The sequence below is a fragment of the Spermophilus citellus genome, assembly GCF_964194105.1.
Source record: "Spermophilus citellus genome assembly, chromosome: 1".
In the NCBI taxonomy this organism is placed as follows: domain Eukaryota; kingdom Metazoa; phylum Chordata; class Mammalia; order Rodentia; family Sciuridae; genus Spermophilus; species Spermophilus citellus.
This window is the reverse complement of record NC_138182.1, coordinates 136,156,842-136,177,568: the sequence shown is the minus strand read 5'-3', so window position 1 is coordinate 136,177,568 and position 20,727 is coordinate 136,156,842. Positions and strand designations below refer to the sequence as shown.

General features: G+C 41.9%; 1 protein-coding gene across 5 annotated transcripts in view; it reads right to left on the bottom strand.

Moving 5' to 3' along the window:
• Positions 1-976: 976 nt before the first annotated feature.
• The window catches only part of TIMD4 (T cell immunoglobulin and mucin domain containing 4), a 33,962-nt gene continuing 14,211 nt past the window's right edge, over positions 977-20,727 (bottom strand). For 2 of the 5 annotated variants that reach the window (XM_081280399.1, XM_081280402.1), the window contains exons 5-8: positions 5,341-5,381; positions 3,712-3,796; positions 2,209-2,248; positions 977-1,304 (exon numbers count right to left, since the gene is read on the bottom strand). In XM_081280399.1, coding sequence (XP_081136525.1) covers positions 1,220-1,304; positions 2,209-2,248; positions 3,712-3,796; positions 5,341-5,381 — 251 coding nt within the window. In that variant the 3' untranslated portion in view covers positions 977-1,219. The remainder of the gene's footprint in view (positions 1,305-2,208; positions 2,249-3,711; positions 3,797-5,340; positions 5,382-20,727) is intronic. The other 3 variants (XM_081280400.1, XM_081280401.1, XM_081280398.1) reach the window with 2 other exon arrangements.

The following is a 20,727-nucleotide window of genomic DNA, read 5'->3' as shown; positions in this document are numbered from 1 at the left end:
AGCATGTCTGAGAACAAACACTCTCAGATCAGGTTTCCTGTCCCCACTGGCTAGCCAGGAGCCTCTCTGATACACACTTTTACATCTACTCATTCGGTGACTGTTGAGTTTGATCCTAGGGTTTCTCATGTTGGTATCATTAGCATTTTAAAATGAGTGTGTTCTTATTGAGGAGAAAATCGTCATGAATTTACTGAGAGCTATGTGCTTGGATGGCCCTGCTGTCACGTCCAGGCACCGTCCCTGTCATTCACCATGTTTGGCTCTGAGGGACTCTGGCTGATTCCCAAATTAAATTTCCCAATCAAGAGTTAAGAGGTGACACTACAGTCACCTTTAAAGATACTAGAATATGAAAAAAAAAAAAAAAAAAGAAAAAAGGTGCAGAAAACTGGGGAGTTTGAGGATTGAATCAAAATGATGGTATGATTCCACATCTTTCCTGCATTATTAATAAGGCACAGATCCCAGGCTGCTCAGACGACACCTGCAGTAGGGCCCGAAACTCAGAAAGCTGAGCAGAAAAAGGAGAATTACAAACACTTAGAACAGGAAACCAACGACGGTGGTGGACGGGCCAGAAATCGCGTCCCAGAAGCAAGGCAGGATAGAGATTCGAAGTTCTCCTGCCACCCTCTGGAGAGGTTCCAGGTAGGAGAGATTGGACACGTTCTATATCAGCGCAAGGAATTCATCAGGGACCCAGAAGCAGATGCCATCGGAGACGGACTTTGTTTCAAATATTTCTTAATCTCAGAGCAGCCCTCAGGTTGGCTGAATTCCTGCCATGCGTGGTGATGAGGTTACCCAGGTATCATATGGAAGATCACTGATCAGTGACACTACAGAGATGGTTAAAGCACGAGGCAGAGAAGATGTGGTCTCCCAAAGACCTCTCACGTGTGAAATTAAAACTAAACCGAATCCACAACATCAACACAATAGTCGAAACATTTTTAAAAAAATGAAATTTATTTTTTTTTAATTTTATTTTTTTATTGGTTGTTCACAACATTACAAAGCTCTTGACATATTGTATTTCATACATTAGAATGAAGTGGGTTATGAACCCCCAATTTTACCCCAAATGCAGATTGCAGAATCACGTGGGCATTATGTAAAATTGTGGATGTGAAAAAACGAAATTTATAACACCACAAGACTTAAATGGAAATTTCAAGCATCAGGGCCTTGCTCAATCCTAAGAAAAAGTAGCAAGTTAGAGAGTGAAAAGCCCATCTTCATCGTCCTGTCCATGGTGCATGTTATTGAGAGCATATTTGCTCTCTCCAAGTTTGTCTAATCTGTGAAGAGAAGAAAATCTGGTAAGGGAAAACACCAAGAACAGGGACACACACACACACACACACACACACACACACACACACTACAGATGCTGCTAAATTACCCTGCAACTGACCATTAGAGAAAATTGTGCTTGGAGTCCCTCCTGTCCAAGCTTCTAGGTCTAAAGATGAGAAAACCGAGACTGCAGGACATGAAGGGTGTTTGCCTAACTGTTTCAAGAAAATTGAAACTTTCTTAGCAAAATAAAATATACGATCATGGTCTATGCATTTATTTACCAAAAGGATCATCAAGTATGATGTTGGAAAGTCTCACTGGGGAGCCTCTGTTTCCCAGCTTGTTGATGCTTATTAGTTAATAAACTCTGAGTTCTCAATGCAATGAGTTAATGAAAGCAAGACCTTCATCAGCAACCTACACCAAACCTTTTTCTTTATTTCCCAAAAAGCTATAGAACAAGTCAGATATATATAAAATTCATTGGGCAGAGGAATGAAATCCCAAGAATAATATTCTGAGTGGTTTTTTTCATTGTCCATCCTCCCAACTCTCCTCTCAATGAATTCCAATTTAACAAGATATTTTTAAAACCAATCACCCAGGGTTGAACAAAGTCCAAGCAGAGTACAGTGACACATTGCCTTCTTTCTTTTGCGTGCTATACTTCTATTAATGCCACCTGCCTTTGTATTTCCATTTTTTTAAACATATACAGTATTAACTGAGACAGAGGTTAATGTGAGCTAAATCCCCACAACCTTTCCACCTCTAAAGCCACATCTCTCCAACCCTGTGTTTAATCAGAACACAAGCACGAGTCATTAAACCGCTGGGTAGTATCTAATCATTTGTAACAGCTCGTATAATCATCACAACAATCAGTCATGCAAGATGAATTACCTCTTGTGTTTCTGCAAACAACTGGTTTTCGTGACTCTCCCTGAAAAGACAAGGCGGCTATGTGAGGAGCGGGGCTGTGCTAGAAGGAGTGGGATGTTGGAGAAAGCCCAGTGCTCCCTTCCAGAGAGCCCAAAGGGAGGCCTCCCAGATGGAGGGCCAGAAAGCCACCTTTCCCCAGGTGGAGGCTTGCTTTTTCCTGAGCCTAAGGAGGAGCCCTGAGTCACTCAGCTTTTCCCACGTGAGGGCAACCCCAGGGAGCGGCTTCATTGATGAGTCATCAGCGGGCCCAGAAGTAAAGTATTCATTTAGGTTTTCAAACACTTCTGTATGAGATCTACCGAGAATTTCCCCAAAACTATAACTATGACTTTGTGTGACAGCTAATATGGCTGATAGGCTTCCATGAAGTTCTAAATTTCCTTTTGTGGTGCTCACCTGGGACAGGTGTTGAAATACACAAATTTCACTACTGCCCAAACCAGCTGTGATGGCTGCTAGTCTCATCTGGTGACCGGCTGCCCTGAAACAATAATTTCTCTCCATTTTATAAGGGGTATCAGTTACAGCCATGTGTCTGTAGTTTTCAAGAAAACCACAAACTCTTGTTTCTTGGCTTTTTGCAGTGTTTCAGTGTCTGTCTTTCTTTGGTGGGGTGGGGTCTGTGTTCAAGGTCATGGACCAGCTTGAAGATTTATTACAAAAATGGACCCTGTCCCCTGAAAAATGCAGGTTCGGGCATATGAACACTTTTGCAAATGATTTCCAGGTATTTGCATCTCCCTGTGAAGGACATTTGTAGCTCCTAGGTTAAGAAAGCCTGCTTTTAGGGAACTCAGCAGCCCAAGATCATTTATGGTTTTCTTCCTGGGGCAACCCTAGCAAAGGGTTTCTTCAGCCCTAAGACAGCAACAATAGTACCTACCACTTAAGGGAGTAAGGTAGATGGAACCCCTAGCATGTCAAGAGTCCTGGGTCAGCCAGGTAAACACCTGTCATCCCAGCAGCTTGGGAGGCTGAGGTAGGAGGATCTCGAGTTCTAAGTCAGCCTAGGCAATAAGGAGGTGCTAAGCAACTCAGTGAGACCCTGTCTCTAAATAAAATACAAAATAGGGCTGGGGGATGGCTCAGTGATCAAGTGCCACTGAGATCAATCCCCAGTACCCCCACCCCCCAAAAAAAGAATCCTGGGTCAGGAAGCACACAGAGTAAGTGTCCAATCAGGGAAGGTGCATTTATTTATTTATTTATTTAATTTTTAAATTTTATTTATTTATTTATTTATTTTGGTAATGTAAACTCTACCAGGACAGTCCACAAAGCCATTAGCACCTTATGGAGATGGGTTTACCTGTAACCTCCCTGGCTGGGATGGGGACTGTGATAAGAGATGAGCCTGTTTGATGATGGAAGATAGCGACAGGATGCAGAAAGTGTCCATGGTGGGGTCCCCAGATGGTCACCCTGCTCTGAAGGGCTCCTCCTTGCCGGTCCTGCCCAGCTTACCTCGCAGGAGAAACGTAGCCACCAACACCAACAGCACAAACCCCACGCAGGAGGCGACCATCACCACCAGGTTGGTCTCGTGGTTCTAGGGAGACACAGGCAAGGCAGTCGATTGGCCCACTCATTCAGAATGTCCACACCAGAGGTCACATCCGTCCCCATAATGCCTTCCAATCTCCAGCTATTTGACCACTTTCCACCCTGAGCTACCCAAAGTGTCTCGATGTCCAAATAAAGTCAGTCTTACAAGTTAGGTTTTTAAAAAAAAAAAAAAATTTTTTTTTTGGTGAAAACCTGAAAGATCTTACTTATATCTCTGAATTTTCCTAAGTCTTGGACATGAGGCATATGGGGCCGTGAGGCTCAGGGGTCGGAGGATGAAAAGTAGCCATGCTGGGTGCCGTGTCAAATCTCTTTCCCAGCCACTGCCTAACCCTGTGGGCCCCCGGGGGCCTGTGCAGTTCTTATCATGGCTGACTTGGGCTTCTAGAGAAATCAGGATTTAAGAGAAAATGAAGCTCAATTTCAAATTTTCTACTGCAGTGATTCTCAAAGTGGAGTCAGGGAGCCCATGAGATCAGAATGATTCTTGGGGACATTATTTGCCATTTTCACTGTCTTTCTGTCCTGAGTTTCCCAGAGGTCATGTGACTGGCAATGACATCATTCAAGGCTCTCCCTCACACAGGATGTGGAATGCAGGTGTGAGGCTCCCTCCAGTCTCCCATTAGGTATGGAATTGTAAAAATGTAAAAATTATGCTATTTTTTCACTATTTTTTTACTTGGTAACAATATTGCTAGTTATCATAAAACATACTTTTTTCTTCTTTCTTTTCCTGTTTCTTTGTTTGTTTGTTTGTTTTTTGTTTTGTTTTGTTTTGTTTTTTTGTAGTACTGGGGATTTAACCCAGGAGCACTTTACTAATGGGCTATGTTCCCAACCCTTTTTTAACTTTGAGACAGGGTCTCACTAATTAGCAGAGGCTGGCCTTGATCCTGTGGTCCTTCTGCCTCAGCCTCCCAAGTCACGGGGATTTCAGGCGTGGGCCACGAGGCCTGGCAAACATACACTATTTATCACCCACTGACCAGCCACACTCTCTATGTCCTTCCTCCCTTCCTGTCCCATTCTCCAACACACAGAATGCCCTAGGCTGTGGGGACAGTGACGATAAAGACAGCAGATTGTCTCTGAGGAGACGTCCCTTTCCTTCGCAGACATCTGTTCTGACCGGACTTTTCACTCAGAGTGAATTCAGTCATTTTTATAATAATAAAAATAAATGAAGGGAACCCTCAGAAATGAAGAGGAACGCTGGTGGCAGGTGTAGACTCTGCGGTATGTCAATAATCCTGGGCCACACAGAAGGAGCTCGAAATGATTTTGTGTGTTTTTATATATTGTTTTTGTTTCTCTTTCAGAACATCTGCACTTGTAGAAGTGGCAATCAATATTATATCTGCCCCGAGTACAAATCTACAAATTATTTGAGTATTCTGTAATAGTTGCAATGCATTTTTTTCCCCCTGAGCAATTTTCTGCTCTCCCTAGTTCATCTACGCAAACCTCTACTGTGGGTTTTTAAAATCTAAGTCAGATACTTCACATACTTCACAGGTCTTTTACCTCTTTTGATTTACTTTGCGTGGGACTTGTCACCTCGGATGCTGGGAAGGAAAGGAGAGAGAAATGGTTATATGTTTCCTATGGGAGAATAACAAACTACCTCCTGAAATAGTTCTTTCAAGGCCGTCTGGAATTTCAGTTGATCTGTTTCATGCTTTGATACCATCTTTCCTTTTTTCTATAATTGACTTAGGCATATCTGTTTGGACATGGTTCTAATTGGAAATTCATCTGCTCTCCAACATCATCCCCAAGGAACATCCCCATTGCAGAGGTAGGAATGAGACTCTCGGCTCTTAAGTTTTCGATAGACCCCTGCAGTGCCTTCAGGATCTTTTCCAGCATGAAAATCTGTCAGTCTTTCAGTTAACCCGTATTTATGGGCCATGTATCACACACAGGCTGCACACGGTGCTGGCCACACCTTACAACTCATAGGTACAACTCACTGCAGAAAACCAAATTTATATAAAAATGGAGCCAGGCCCCAGATAGCAACATTTTGGAGAACAACAAACCACATATACAACAATGGTCCCGTGAGATGATAACAGAGCCAAAACATCTCCATAACCTAGTGATGTCCTAGGTGTCATAATGTCACAATGCAATGTGTTACATACCTGCAGTGACACTGGTATGAACAAACCTTCCACACTGCCAATCATATGAAAGGGTAGACATTTAATTATGTATGGATATGATACCTGCCAACCCGTGCCTGTTATTGGCTTGTGTATTTGCTATAATAGAGCTTTATTGTTATTTTAGAGTGTATTCCTTCTGCTTAAAAAAAAAAAGTCTACTATAAAACAGCATGCATGCCCTGTGACCCCTCGTGACAGCTCGTGTTCCCCATGTCTCTCCACTGCATGATTTTCTCTTGTGCTCCACTTGATGTTTTTCCTTTGTGACAGGTCAGAAGCAATAGGCTGTGCCACACACATCAGGGCCGCTTAGCCCAGGCTGTACCCTGCAGTTTTATGTAGGCTACACTCAACAAAACCCCCTAATGATGCATTTCTTAGAAGGGTCCCCATCATCACATGACACAAGGCTGTTATGTAAGTAATTGAAAAGATAATCAATTGCAACTGTGAAATTCTGTGAAGAAACTGCATGGGCTATCAGGGTGTGTCTAGGATGGCAGGCTTGTTCTGAAGGGCCAAGAAAGCGTTCATGTGAAGGGCACGCTTCTCCTGAAACGCGGAGTTAATCACTCATAACTAACAACTAATAGCTGAGTGACAAGGGAACTTTACTGAGAACCTACCTAGTGCCAAGAACCATTCCAGGCACTAAGAATACTGAGGGGTCAAAAGATTATTTCAGCCTCCCAGACCAAGGTGGTAATGTGGCACATGGCTCAACGTGGCATTCAGTGAAGGTCTTGTTTGGATGGAGCTCCGCGAGTCCCTTCTGCCTGTTCATGCTGGGACCCTAATGCTGCCTGTCACATACTTTGGTGCTCACTAGATGCTTATTGAATGAATAAGCACAGTTAAGGCTGTGTAAGAATTAACCAGGCAAGGAATAGTGACCCAGGCACTCCCTGGTCGCAATGGTGACAGGGAAGTTACAGAAGCAAGAAGCAACATGGTGCCCTGTCTGTGGTGAGTGGCTGTGGGCAATACCAGGGGCCGGAGTGGCAGCGGAGAAGAAGGGTGGATAGGAACCAGTCCAGAAGGGTGCTGCTGGGAAGTCTCCCTGAGTCTAAGGTAGGGAGAAACCACAGAAATGTTTTGGTAGGATAGTGTCCAAGGCGGGGATAAGGGACCAATCCAGCCAAGAATTTTTTTTCCAGGTTTGAAGTTCAGAACTCGTAGAAATGAAGGGCAACAGACAGATATCAGAACTGTTCAGTAGGGAGATGACAGGATATGGAGACCGAATGTGGGGTAAGAAAAAGGTTAGAGTCTTCATTTACTCCCAATTCCTACTTGAGTCACGAAGGCACTACATAAAGGTCAGCCAAGACGGGGAACAGGGACAAGAAAGCAGAAGTGCAAATCTAGGAGAGAGAGGGGTGGAGCTCAGAGAGGCCACGGAGCTTAAGGTACCCCCGGGACACACACACACAAGCACTACCTGCCTAACAAGCAATTGATATGTTTGAATGAAATTTTGGAAAAGTGCATTTGGAGATACTGATCTGGGAGTCATCAGTATCCAAGGAGCCGTTAAAATCCTCAGAGTGAATAAGAAATCTAAGAGCAGCCTGTCCAGAGAGAAGAGCAGGAATTGTGGGAATCATCAGCATTAAAATGTGGGCAGAGGCGGGTGGAGGAGGGAAAACAAACAAACAGAGAAAACAGTCAGAGAGATCAGAAAGAGATGTGTTGGAAAGCAGAGCAGGGGGAAAGACCTCCAGGAAGACACAAAATCACATCTACAATAAACCATGAAACAGAAGCCGAATGTAAAAACCACAGAGAGAGAGAGAGACTAGATAGAGTAGACTCTAGGCTAATAGTTGCTGAGATGGATCATTAAATCCACCACCCCGTTCCAAGCTTACTTGCAGTTAAGGCTAAAGAAGAAATGTGCTGGCTTGTGTAGGGCTCATAATTGGTACCAGAGAGCTTATTTGTTGTTCAGGGAAAGCGACTTGTCGAATGCCTAGGAGCATCAAAACCCAAGGAGGAAATTCAGCAGTGTTTTCATATCCTACAACTAAGTTATTGTTGTTTTTCTCTCTGCTATTATCCCCTGGAGCTGGAAATTGCAGGTAAGAATTCAAAACTCCTACTCCTGTTCTGTCAAAAGCCTGTTGCATTGTAATCACTTGTAATGGATAAACCTGAAATTGAAACCATCAAAGGGAAAAGCCAGCCTGGGTCAGTTTTATCAAATCTAATCTGTGTTTTAAATTGCAATTGCCTAATGGGAGAGACATTTTGCAAACACTGACACTGCTGCAGGATATCAAGGAGCACATTTTTTTCCCCACTTCTTCTTTGGAGCAGGCTAAAAGCCTAGAAGGAAAGCTCTCGCCAGGGGCTACAGCATTGTATGCAGAACAGCAACGAAACCCCAGTCAGTGAGAAAAGAAGCCGTGCTGGTGGGCAGGGATGGGGACTAAGCAAATTGAGACCCTGTCTTCCCTGATGGCTGTGTCTCCTCATCCTCAGATTCTCCAGGCTCTGGGATCTCATACAGAACAATCAGACAGAGACAGAAAACTCCCGGAAGTTTCTAGAAAGCAGTTCTGAGCGGGGCATTGTAGTGGGTTGAACAATATCCCCAAACCATGTCCACCTAAAACCTCGGACTGTGACCTTCTTGGGGAATAGCCTTTGCCCTCCTACCTCTCTCACTATTGCAAAATCACCACAAAGTGAACCACAGACCTAAATGTAAGACTGAAATTATGAAACTACCGGAAGAAAATAGAGGAAATGTTCCAGGATATTGGAATAGGCAAAGATTTTTTTTTTAATACGGTCCTCAAAGCACAGGCAACAAAAGCAAAACTTGAAAATTGGAGTCATAGCAAACTAAAATGCTTCTGTACAGCACAGGAGAAGATCAACAGTTAGGAGACAACCTTGAGAATGGAGAAAAGATTTGTCAACTGTTCAGTTGACAAGGGATTAATATTCAGAATAAATGTGGAACTTGAACTCAAGCATCTCAATGCCAAAAAAAAAAATAACTGATTTAAAAACGAGCAAGTGAACTAAAGAGACATTTCTTCAAGAAGATATACATATGATAATCAGGTATAAGAAAAATGCTTACTACTAATCATCAAGGAAACACAGACCAAAACCACAAAGCCAAAATCACCTTATTCTAGCTAGAATAGCTATAATTAGAGAGACCAAAAAAAAAAAAAATGTTGGTGGGTAAGGATTTGGATAAAGGGTAACAGTACAACCATTATGGAAAACAGTATGGGGTTTCCTCAAAAAACTAAGTATAGAACAACCATATGATCCAGAAATCTCACTATTGAGTATATATCCAAAGGAAATGAAATCAGTATGTCAAAGAGATAGTTGCACTCCCATGTTTAATGCAGCACCTTTCATAATATACAAGATATGGAATCAACAAGTTATCAACAAACAGATGAACAGATAAAGAAAATGGGATGTGTATACAATATACAAAGGAATATTATATAGTCATAAAAAGAATAAAATCCTGTCATTTGCAGCAATGTAGAACTGGATGACATTATATTAAGTGAAATGAGTCAACCACAGCAAGAAAACACTGCATGCTGTCACTCATATATGGAAGCTCAATATGTTGGTCTTGGAGAAGTTGAGCATAGAATAGTGGTTACCAGCGAGACTGGGAAAGCTCAGGGGGAAGGGAGAATGAAAAGTTGGTTAATGGTTACAGAGAAAAGTGGGTAGAACAGATAACTTCTGATGTTCTCCAGTAGAATAGGGTAACTGTTGTTGATAACAAGTAATTGTATATTTCATAATAGCCATTAGGATTTTTGATGTTCCAAATAAATGTTTGAGGTGATGAACATACCAGTTACCCTGATCTGACCAGCACACACTGTATACATGTATTGAAATATCACAAGGTACCCCACAGATAGGTAGCATTATTAGGTGTTATTTAAAATTTTTGAAAATCTTTTAAAGAAAAACTTTTTCTGAGCTTACAGATTCACCAAAACCTCTGATTAATATTAGATTTCCCTTTAGGGCAAGCATTTATTTAAATGAAAAACACTGAATTAGGGATTTCTTGGTAGTTAGAATTCTTGCTATAAACTAGTGAAGTGGTCTCTTGATTTCTTGGTAGGCAAGGGTACTTGACAAAATGGAATTCCTGTAACAACCCCGATTTTAGAGGACTTCCAAGTCCTTCCATGTAACCTCTCTTACTTTGGCATCCAGGGACCCTCTCCACCATCAGTAAGTGCTTATCCCATGCTTGCTAGCTGTGTGACCATGGCCAGGACACTTCCCCTCTCTGAGCTATACAGCCTTCATCTGAAAATGCTGACATTTTACCATCTGATCTCCTATGTCTTTTTCACCTTTATAATTCTGGATGTCTTATTACAATGAAATCTGAATGACCTGAGGAAGTTATCTTTGCATACTAATCTTTTAAAAGGATATAGTACTAAGTTAGCATAAGGAATGAATGTGTGGATACTTAAAAGTATATACAGAAACACATGCATACCTCTTGCTCCCCAAAGAAAACTAAAAAGAAACACTAAAACAAACACATCTGACTTTGAATGGTAAGATTATAGACAATTAAAAATCTGTTATCGGGGATTATGGCTCAGAGGGAGAGCACTCGCCTCACATGCGTGAGGCGCTGGGTTCAATCCTCAGCCCCACATAAAAATAAAATAAAGATATTATGTCCACTTATAACTAAAAAAAATTTAAATCTGTTCTCAGTACTTTTGCATAACTTCTAAATATTCTCAAATAGTTAGAAAAATTTAGCAGTAAAACACTCTTCATATCATGTGTGAATCATTGGAAATTCTCCAAGATGTCTGAGTCAAGAGCAAACTCGGAGGCTGTGTGTTATTTCTCTGAAGCAGCACCACGGTGACCTTCTTAGTGAGATTTTGAAGAGAGCTGTTTGAAACACAGCAGCCCACAGCCAATCAAGGGTTGGAGAGATGCCAATAGAAAAGTACACACCCCTGGATCTAATAGCACCAATAAAGAATGATGCCCAATAGAATTTGATTGATTGATGTTGTTTTTATAGATAAAAAAAATTTAAATAAGTATCTATAAAAACTGATAGAATCTGAGTAGGTTTAATAACTAGTCAATTGAACTGTGCCCATGTCAGTTTCCTAGTTTGTACTATGTATATAAGACACTACCACTGGGGGATGCTGCAGATATGCCTAGGGCATCTTTCCGGGCTGTTTTTGCAATTACTTGTGAATCTAACATTATTTCAAAATAAAGAGTTTTTAAGGAAGCGGGACATGATCAAAGCAGGATATATGCATGTATGGAAACATTGCAGTCAAACCCATTCGTTTTTACAATTAATACATGGTAATAAAAAAGACAAAAGTTTTAATTGTTTTAAGAAATATTTCATATCATTTAATCTAATCCATGCAGGATATAGTAGCTGTTGGATAAAATTTAAAGTGAGTTTAAAAGAGCACAGAATGTGGGCTGGGGCTGTAGCTCAGCAGCCCAGGGCTTGCCTAGCATGTGTGAGGCACTGGATTCGATCCTCAACCACCACATAAAAATAAACAAATAAAATGAAGGCTGACTGTCCATCTACAACTACAAAAAAAAATTTTTAAAAGAGAACATAGGATAATTTTGTAAAAGGAGGAAAAGAAAGAAGAGAAAGAGGAAAGAAAAAATTTAAAAAAAATAATAAAACATATTATTATGTTTTTCAAAGAAAGATATGAAAGGATATAGCCCAAACTGTTGCAGAAATTATCTCTTGCTCATAGAGAGGGGAATACATATGAACTTTCATTTGATGATGTTTTGACCTTTTTTTTTCACAAGAGAATATATTTATTCTGTAACATGCAAAGTCAATAAATTTTAAGCAAGAAAACTATGGCACTAAGAACTGCACTTTTACCATCTAAGGACTTAAAACTTAATAGGGTAGGAAGCCTCATTCAGAGGCTGTTCTGCAAGAGCTGAGCACCCACCTGTCCCTTCCAAGGAACCCTCCTGAGTCTGCATGGTGTAGACCAAGGGTTTGCAAAGTACTACCTGAGGGTCAAGGCCAGTTCATTGAGTGTTTCTGTACAGTCCACAAACCAAGGATTGTTTCCATATTGTTAAAGGGTTGAGAGGAAAGCAAAGACTGTACAACTGTACAAAATTCAGATTTCTGTACTCCTAAGTTCTATGGAAGCACAGTGGCACCCATTTGTTTCCTTATTGGCTACGACTGCTTCTGTGCTGTGGTGGCAGAGCTGAGTGGCTGCAACCCAGACGAGAGTGTGACCCACAGGCCTCAATGTACCTTTTGGCCCTGGCATGCTGAGCCTACTGGTGCAGAAACAACCCAGTGGAGTCAGGAAATTAAATGCATCCTATCTGAGCACAGTTTTAATCTGAAGAGCCTTCCAATGAGACTCTCAGGTGACAACAGACTTCTCCTTCCACATGATTCTGCCTCAGGTGGTAGAACCCACAATCTCACTCAGCAAAGACCAAGTGCTATGTGCCATTCTGAGCTGCCATCGACATTTTACATTCAAAAGTCCTTTAAGAATTCACTTTAAATATCATCCCTGCTCCCATTTCATTAGTAACAATTTGCTTTAAATTACTAGACTCCTGCCAGAATCAGTTTATTGAAGACTTACTAGGTGCCTGGCACAGTGGCAATCCCTTTATGTAAATCATCACATTTAATGCTTACAAAAAACATTTTATAGACATGCAAACTAAAGTTGAAAGAAATTACCTCCTTTACTTCCTATTTATTTATTTATTTATTTATTTTGTTGAATCACTTGCCCAAGATAACTCAGACAATAAAGGGACAATAACAGGAAATTTGAACCCAAATCTGAATGACTCAAAAAAAAAAAAAAAGACTGGATTACAGCCACTCTGGGAGAAAAGAAAGAGTGCATTAAAATCCAGTTTGAAAACAAAAACTCTCCAATGAGAGGAATTCTAGCCAGAAATCAATGAGAAATAACTGCACTTCGTCTTCTCAGTGGGTACATTTCAACAGTCTTGATAGACCCCAGGACTCATGTGGATCCACTTCCCAAACAAAATTAGTTCTGAAATAAGTCAATTCAATGATACAATCTTAACGCAGTCCTAGGATTCTGAAAGTGACAACTGCAGGCCTTCTGAGAAGTTTCTTTTCTTTCGTGAGGAACCCCTGGCTTATGCTGCCCTCTCTGGATCACTGGTGGTATGGTTTTAAGAAATCCAGAGAAAGCAAAGGTATCCCAAAAAAATGGCAATTTGAATATTTTAGAATTGGGAGGAATTCAAAATTACCTCCTTGGCTTCCTATCTATCAATCTATGTATCTATCTATTTATTTACTTATTTAGTCAAGGGAGAAATTGAAATCGAGAAAGAGAAGTTTATTGGCTCAAGTCTTCACAGTAGTGAATTCCAAGGAAAGTGACAAGAACCTGTGTTTGCTGACTTCTACACACTATTCTTATTTGCTGACCTTGCCTGTCAGCATTAACAGACATGGGATTTCAGAACTCCCCTGAAAAAAGTGGAAACACCCATTTACTGAACTCACATATATATTTTTTCAAATCTGGAAGCCTCTATAAGGAATGAGCCAAAAGAACACAATACATATACACTTTAATTAATAAACCAAAGAGAAGAATATTCAGGAGTCGGGGGTTCCTTAGCTACCAGAGCAAATGTGGGTGTGCGCCTCTTTTTTTTTTGAAAGGGAACAGAGAGCAAATTGTGTTGATACTTGAAGAGGATCATAGAGAGGAAGGAATGCTGAGATGCTGTCACATTTCACACAAGAGAGGTAAACAGGAGAGAAACAGAAACCCTAGAAAAAGGGGCACCCAGGTTGGAAAACTGCTTCCACCCTCCAAGCTCCTGAGATAGCTCAGCAGCAAAATCTAATCACTAGAGGTCCCGGCTCAGGCTCCTCTCTTGGGTGCCAATCTAAGGGTGTCAGCGAAGCAAACATAAGACCTCCCACTCTCACCTGTTCCCTCTGACGCCCCTCTGAGGGCAATATCTGGCATTCTGTTATAACCAGACCAGCTGATCAGTAACTCCAGACTCAGGGCTGTGGGAAGGCTCGTGTTCTACCAAGCAGCCTTGGAATTATTGATAGTACCAACAACAATAATGCAGCTAAGAATTGACTACAAGCCAAATAACAGCTCAAGGTATTTTCCATGTTTGACATTAGTTAATCCTCAGAAAATGCTGTGCAGTGGGCATGGTTATTGTCCTTGTCTTTCAGTGGGAAACTTTTGCAGCACTGAGAGGTTAGGCAACTTGCTAAGGTCACGTGGCTAGGAAGGGGCAGAGCAAATCTCAGAGCCAAGATTATCTACCTGCAGAGCTCAAGCTCTTATCCTCTGGGTTTGATGGACTTTGTAAAATGTGGGAAGAGCTCACAGAACTCTTGCTCTGCAAAGATTTGCTCTGGAAACTGAATGCAATAATAAGCAATCCATTTAGAATGAAACCCCAGTCAGCTGCCACCTATATGGGTACAGTTTTAGGGAAGGAGATCCTAATGCACATTGACATCAATGATTATTATGAGCACAACGGAAGCATCAGAAGGACATGAAGCGTATGTTGTTTCCACTGAGCTTCAAAATGATTCTATGAGTTAAGTAAACTTGGAAAGAATGATTGAAAGAGGAAGAAACTGAAATTCTGAGAGGTCCCAGGCCATGCCCAAGGTTGCACAGCTAATAATGATTGCTAGTAAGTGATATAGCAATGACATCTGATTACAGATTCCACTTCCCTTCTTTCTGAGCATGCAGGGCTCATCACACCTACCAACTGCATGTAGCATGCTCTTGCCAAGGGCATTTTTGTCTTTATTAATAGAATTATTCCCAGTGAGGAGAACAGAGATCTTATCACTGAGGACCCATGGACCCTGCACCCCTGTGAAATCAGAACTTTCTCTAAGAGCCTGGAAGCCCCTCCCTGGATCAATAATAGGAGGACATTTGTCCCTGCAGAGAGGTCACACTCTAGCATTGGTCCGGCTCTGTGTTCTATTTCAATGCCTCACACTTAACTTCTTTTCCCCTCTGTGTTTGACTTGCCAGACATAACTCTTGAAGCTTGACAACTGTCTTTGATCTTATTTGGCTGACCTTTCTGAAGGTGAGCTGCTAGATGCTAGAATTACATGGATTCAATTCCAACTTTATTAATAAAAAATACCATTTGTGCGGCAGATAGGATATAATGCGACTGTGAGAAGAATCGTGAGCATCCACTGTCTGTCCTTCTGCTTTATCCCCCGGAATGTCAGCCTACCAACCGATTCAAGTCTGTGAGCAGCACCAGGAATAAGAGATAAAACAGATCTGCTAATGCCTCGCAGAAGATGTGGACTTTGAAATCAACAGCATCCAATTTCTCGCTTCTAACGATGGCATTCGTGAGCAAACCTGAGCTCTACCTTGTTCTCTGCTCCCCTCTGTTCCTTATGCTGAGCTTGGACTGAGAAATGACAATTCCTCTTATAACTTCTTTATGCCCTTGATCAACTAAGGACCAAGAAAAGTATCCAGTTCCAACAGGGCTCCCTTTTATCTAATGAAACAATGCAGAATGGGGGAATCAGCTCTCATTTGGGAACCCAAAGAGTCTCACCAAGGGGCTGGTCGCTCCTCCTCTTTGAGCTTTTCAAATACATTGATGCCTCAGTTTCCTCCTCTGTAAAATAAGCAGACTGTACTGTACTTCCTTCTCAGAACTGCAGCTGGGATGGCTAAGAAAGAATCTCATGAGGAAATTTCTACACATACAGTTTCTTGGCCAATCGAATGGGGTTCTTATGTGGCAAGTCTTGGCTTCAGCAGAGTGATCTATATTTTTCACAAAGCTCCCATGACCCCACCCAAGGCCTGGTCTGATATTTATAGATTGCATGGACTCTAAGCGCAAGCTCCTCAGCCTCCTCTTAACTCTAACTTCTCTTGCACTTCTTCTTTGAGGCCCCCCTGCCACAGTGCACAGCATTGAGGATTTCCTCACAGACAGCTACATCCTTCCTAACCCTTGACAGCTTCCTCTGACCCTGTGCCCTCTGGATCCCATCCTGCTTTTGATATCTTCCTTTCTACCTCCTTACTGGCTTTTCTTATCCCACCACTTTCTCCCTAATGTTCCTTCAACAGGGCAGGGGGAGAGGGGACCCTCCTCTGCACCTCTTCATCTCTCCCTTCACCTCCCAATATCTTTAGGTGACCCTGCAGGAGCTTCCCTCATTCCCCCTTTGCTGATGACACAATGAAGTGTTTAAGGGGCCAGGTTCAAGAGCCCAAGAGACCCGTAGCTCAAACTCTGGTACATTCCTTAGTTTCTCCAAACCTGTTTCTTCTTCTTGGACAGAATACTAGACTCTTCCTCACAGATCTAGACAATGCCTCAGAAGGACACACTGTATCCAGAGCACTGAGCCCAGCCCTGGAACATAATAAGCACTCAATTAAGTGCAATTAGCAATAATTATATCTTTGAACCATCCCTCTTGAGGTCACACACAAGAAATCAGGGAAGACTGGCGAGTTCTTAGCATTTACTCTGTGCATCATCACAGTAAGTATTTTGATAAGGTAAGTGCCAATGATGAAAGGCACCCCCCTCCACCCTGGCATCAGGAGTCATCCCAGACCCACACTTCTAACTGCCTGCTAGCCATTTCTCAGAGGCATGTCAATCAATCGCAAGATCTTCCACACAAAGTCTGCTCTTCCTCTGCACTTCCCTTACCAGTTAACCCATCCCACCAACCCAGTCTCCCAAGTGGCTTCCTTCTTTCTTTTGTGACCAAGTCCTCTGACTCCAGAGTCCTAAGTGATTGGCGCATCCTTCTCTACCATTGCTGCTACCAGCATTCGGGTCCAGACATTCCTCTCTTACTTGAAATACTCTAGGAGCCCACTGGGTAGCCTGCCTGCCTCCAGGCTTGCTCCTCTAACACATCTGCCACACTCCTGCCAGAGCATTTGTCCCCAAGACAGAGCTGGAAATGGCATTCCCTACTCAGAAGTCATGAACGGTTCCTCCGAAGGAATCTGGAATGAATGAAATCTAAATTCTTCAATCCGCCATTCAAGTCTCTAAGAATCTAGCCACAGCTTCCTGTCTCCATTAGCTCAAATTGGACTGTGAAACCATCTCTAGAGAGTTCACGCTCTTGTCAGTCTTCCCTGTGTTTGCTCAAGCTGGTCTCCCTGCCCTTAGGTGACCCTGCAGGAGCTTCCCTCATCCCCCATCAATGAAATGATCTCATCTTGGAAGAACCAATGCGAAGAACATTGAGTAAAACCATCCCTGACCTTGGCTCTCTTTTCCAAGATAGAATCCATCTCTCACTTCTTCAGGCCCCAGTGAACTTTTCACGTCTCTATCTAAAAACATGAAGCCCCATGACGGCTTGCCACCCACACACCTGTCTGTGCCAGTAAAATGTGGAGCCCTTTCCCACCCCTTCCCACAGTCCAGAAGCTCCTGGTTTTTATGTTCTGTGCCACATACAGAGTAGCAAGTAAAGATCATGTTACCTTTTTCCATGTGTCTAAACCAAACGCCAGACTACAAGAGAAAGATAAGAAAGTTCCATCTCCAGCTACGGTTTTCCTCTGACGATCCTTTGACTCCATGGAGAGGCCAGCAGCACAGTGAAGCTTGTGCTGGCTTTCAAAGAACACACAGTAGTAGGAAAAAATGTTCCCCAAAGCATCCTTACCCCACTCTGCAATCATTCCTGTCCCTGGAACTAAAAATGATAAATAAACAAACAACCACAAGAAGCTACTGCCAAAAATCACAAGCAAAGAAAAAGAAAAATGTTACATTATCAGAGCTACACTATTGCTTCCAATTTTACTAGATTTACACTAAAGTTCTCATGTACATTTGGGTGCATTAATGTTTTTTTAAGACCTTAATGGTTATTATACAGAGTAGCTGGGTTCATCCTGACAAATTCATACATGCACGGAAATAGATTTAAGTTCATGACCCCGCCTTTCCCTTCCCCTTTTCCCTTCCTCCTCCCGCTTCTCCTTCCTCTACTCAACTAGACTTTCTTTCATTCATCTATTAATTAGTGTTTAATCGGTTCTTTATGTAATCTTATCCTTCCTTCACCTTTTCTTTTCCTGTACTCTTAGCTTCTGCATATGAGAAAAAAAAATTTGACCTTTGAGTTTCTGAGTCTGGCTAATTTCACTTAGAATAATATTCTCCATTTCCATCCATTTACCAGAAAATGCCATAAATTCATTCTTTTTAATGGCTGAGTAGAACTCCATGGTGTCTGTGTGTGTGTGTGTGTGCGTGTGTGTGTGTGTATCACAATTTCTTAATCCATTCATCTTTCAATGGGCATCTGGACTGATTCCATAATTTAGCTATTGTGAATTGTGCTGCTGTAAACTTGATGTGGGGACTGGGGTAGTGGCTCAGTGGTAGAGCGCTTGCCTAGCATGTGTGAGGTACTGGCTTTGATTCTCAGCACTGCATATAAATAAACAACAACAACAAAAAAGGTCCATTGATAACTTAAAAAATATTTTTAAAAAAACATTGATATGGCTGTGTCACTGTAGTTGGCTTATTTTATATCTTTGGGGAAAGTACCCAGGAGTGAGATAGCTGGGTCATATGGGGGTTCCATCCCTAGTTTTTTAAGGAATCTCCAAACCGAATTCCAGAGTGACTGTACTAGTGTACATCCCACCAACAATGTACAAGTGTTCCTTTCTCCCCATAACCTCGCCAGCACTTATTGTTGTTTGTTTTCTTGTTCCTTGCCGCTCTGACTAGAGCAAGATGGAATCTTGTTGTAGATTTGACTTGCATTTTTCAGGTGCATTAAATTTGAATTAGTCTACTATTTTGACTTCATGTTGGTGATTGGTATAATGATCCATTGAGGAGCTGAGAAAAAAGTGAATCCTAATACTTTAGGAGTGAATATGAAACCCTGCCTCAACGGAGCTCTGTTGAGAGATAATGCCTGCCAGTCCTGGGACAGAGGCCGTCCATGCACAAGATCAGGAGAGTTGGCTCTGGTGGCAGATCTCTTCCCAACTCATTGAAAGGCCTCTCTCAAATCACTGGTCTTCTCAGTGCCTCAGTTTCCCCAGTATTCCACACAACACTTCCCTCTACACCCACCTTTCACTCTAGGAGTTCATAGACTCATGATCAGTATACCTGGATCCTGGCTATGAGTCCTAGCTTTGCTTCTGTCTAGCTGTGTGATCTTGGATAAGTCACTGCATCTCTGAGCTCCATTTCTATACAGTTAAAGAGTGGAGGTGAGGATGTCAATCCTGGGTAGAGTTTCTCTTGATGCAGACCAAAGACTCTATAACTGGAGGAGGGGGCCATTAAGCTAGAAGATGTGGACACAGAGTGGCCTTATAACATGAAAAACATGAATCTGGAAGCCTTGAATGGCAAGCTAGATCACGGCTCCTTTTCAGATAGAACTTGATTTTTCAAGTCTAAATTACAAAGTGGAACAAAACTGAGCATAGATTAAGAAAGACAAAACAATGAAGGGAGAATGAAGACGTCTATCTGTAGTAATAAAGCCAGTAATTGCCAGTTCCGCAGAGCATCCTAAAAAGGAGTCAGTGGAAAGCGTTCAGAATCTCACATTTACTCTGTTCTTGGAGAATCACTACTATAAGATTTTTAAAGATTTTATAACTTCCTCAAGTTCATAATTTTGTCACTCAGGGGCTATTTCCCCAGTGTAATTAGTAATTTAAAAAATAATAAAAATGACAAAGTGTCTATGAATGTATCAGGAATAGCAAGTCAGTGGACATCGGATACTAATGGCCTCTTATTATCCTTCTGGATCAACCTAACAAGGAAGGCGTGTGAGGGGGACTAGCAGCAGAAATGTAAAGAAAGGACACAGGAATCCTTCATGAGGACAGTCATTTACCAGCTAATGGTTATACACGCATGCATTTCCCCACCTAACTGTCTCTTAAAAGTCCTTTATTATTATCCTCATTGTACAGTTTGAGGAAACTGAGATTTCAGAAAGGACAGAGCAAGAAGGGGAACAAACAAAAATCACCACAAAATGGTGATGTACTCATGAGCATTCGGGTCCTCTTAAACCCCAGCCAAGGCCACCCAGAGACCAGGAGGAGGACTAGAAAGAAAGAACTGGAGATATTGAAGCCATTAAAGTGAGCCTGAGATACAATCAGCAGGGGACTTAATCCCAGACCACTCTATTTGCTCTGGCTTTAGGAGTCCATAAATAATGGTGATCGAGGCTTTAGGGAACAATTTGGGATCACTGCACGTACTTTTGCTTCCCAGAAATAAATGAAATGAATCCTCTTAGAGGGTTAAGAGTTTGCATGCTCCTGTTAGACTTCTAAGAGGGAGAAAAACAATCTTCGTAAGATCTTCATCAGAGTTTTCATTCGTGGGTGTTTTGTGTTTGTAATTGAATTATGGTTCCTAACCATTTGGGAAATTGCAGAAATTTTGGAGAATCCCATGAAAGTTCTGAGCTTTTCCACAGAAAACTGTGTACACACAAACACAGAAAAGTCTACATATAATTTCAAGGGATTTATGCTCCCCATCTCCACCCAAAGTTTATCCATAGACAATCCTCATTTAAGGACATAGTTTAAAATTGGACATAGTGGGCTGGGGCTGGGGCTCAGTGGTAGAGTGC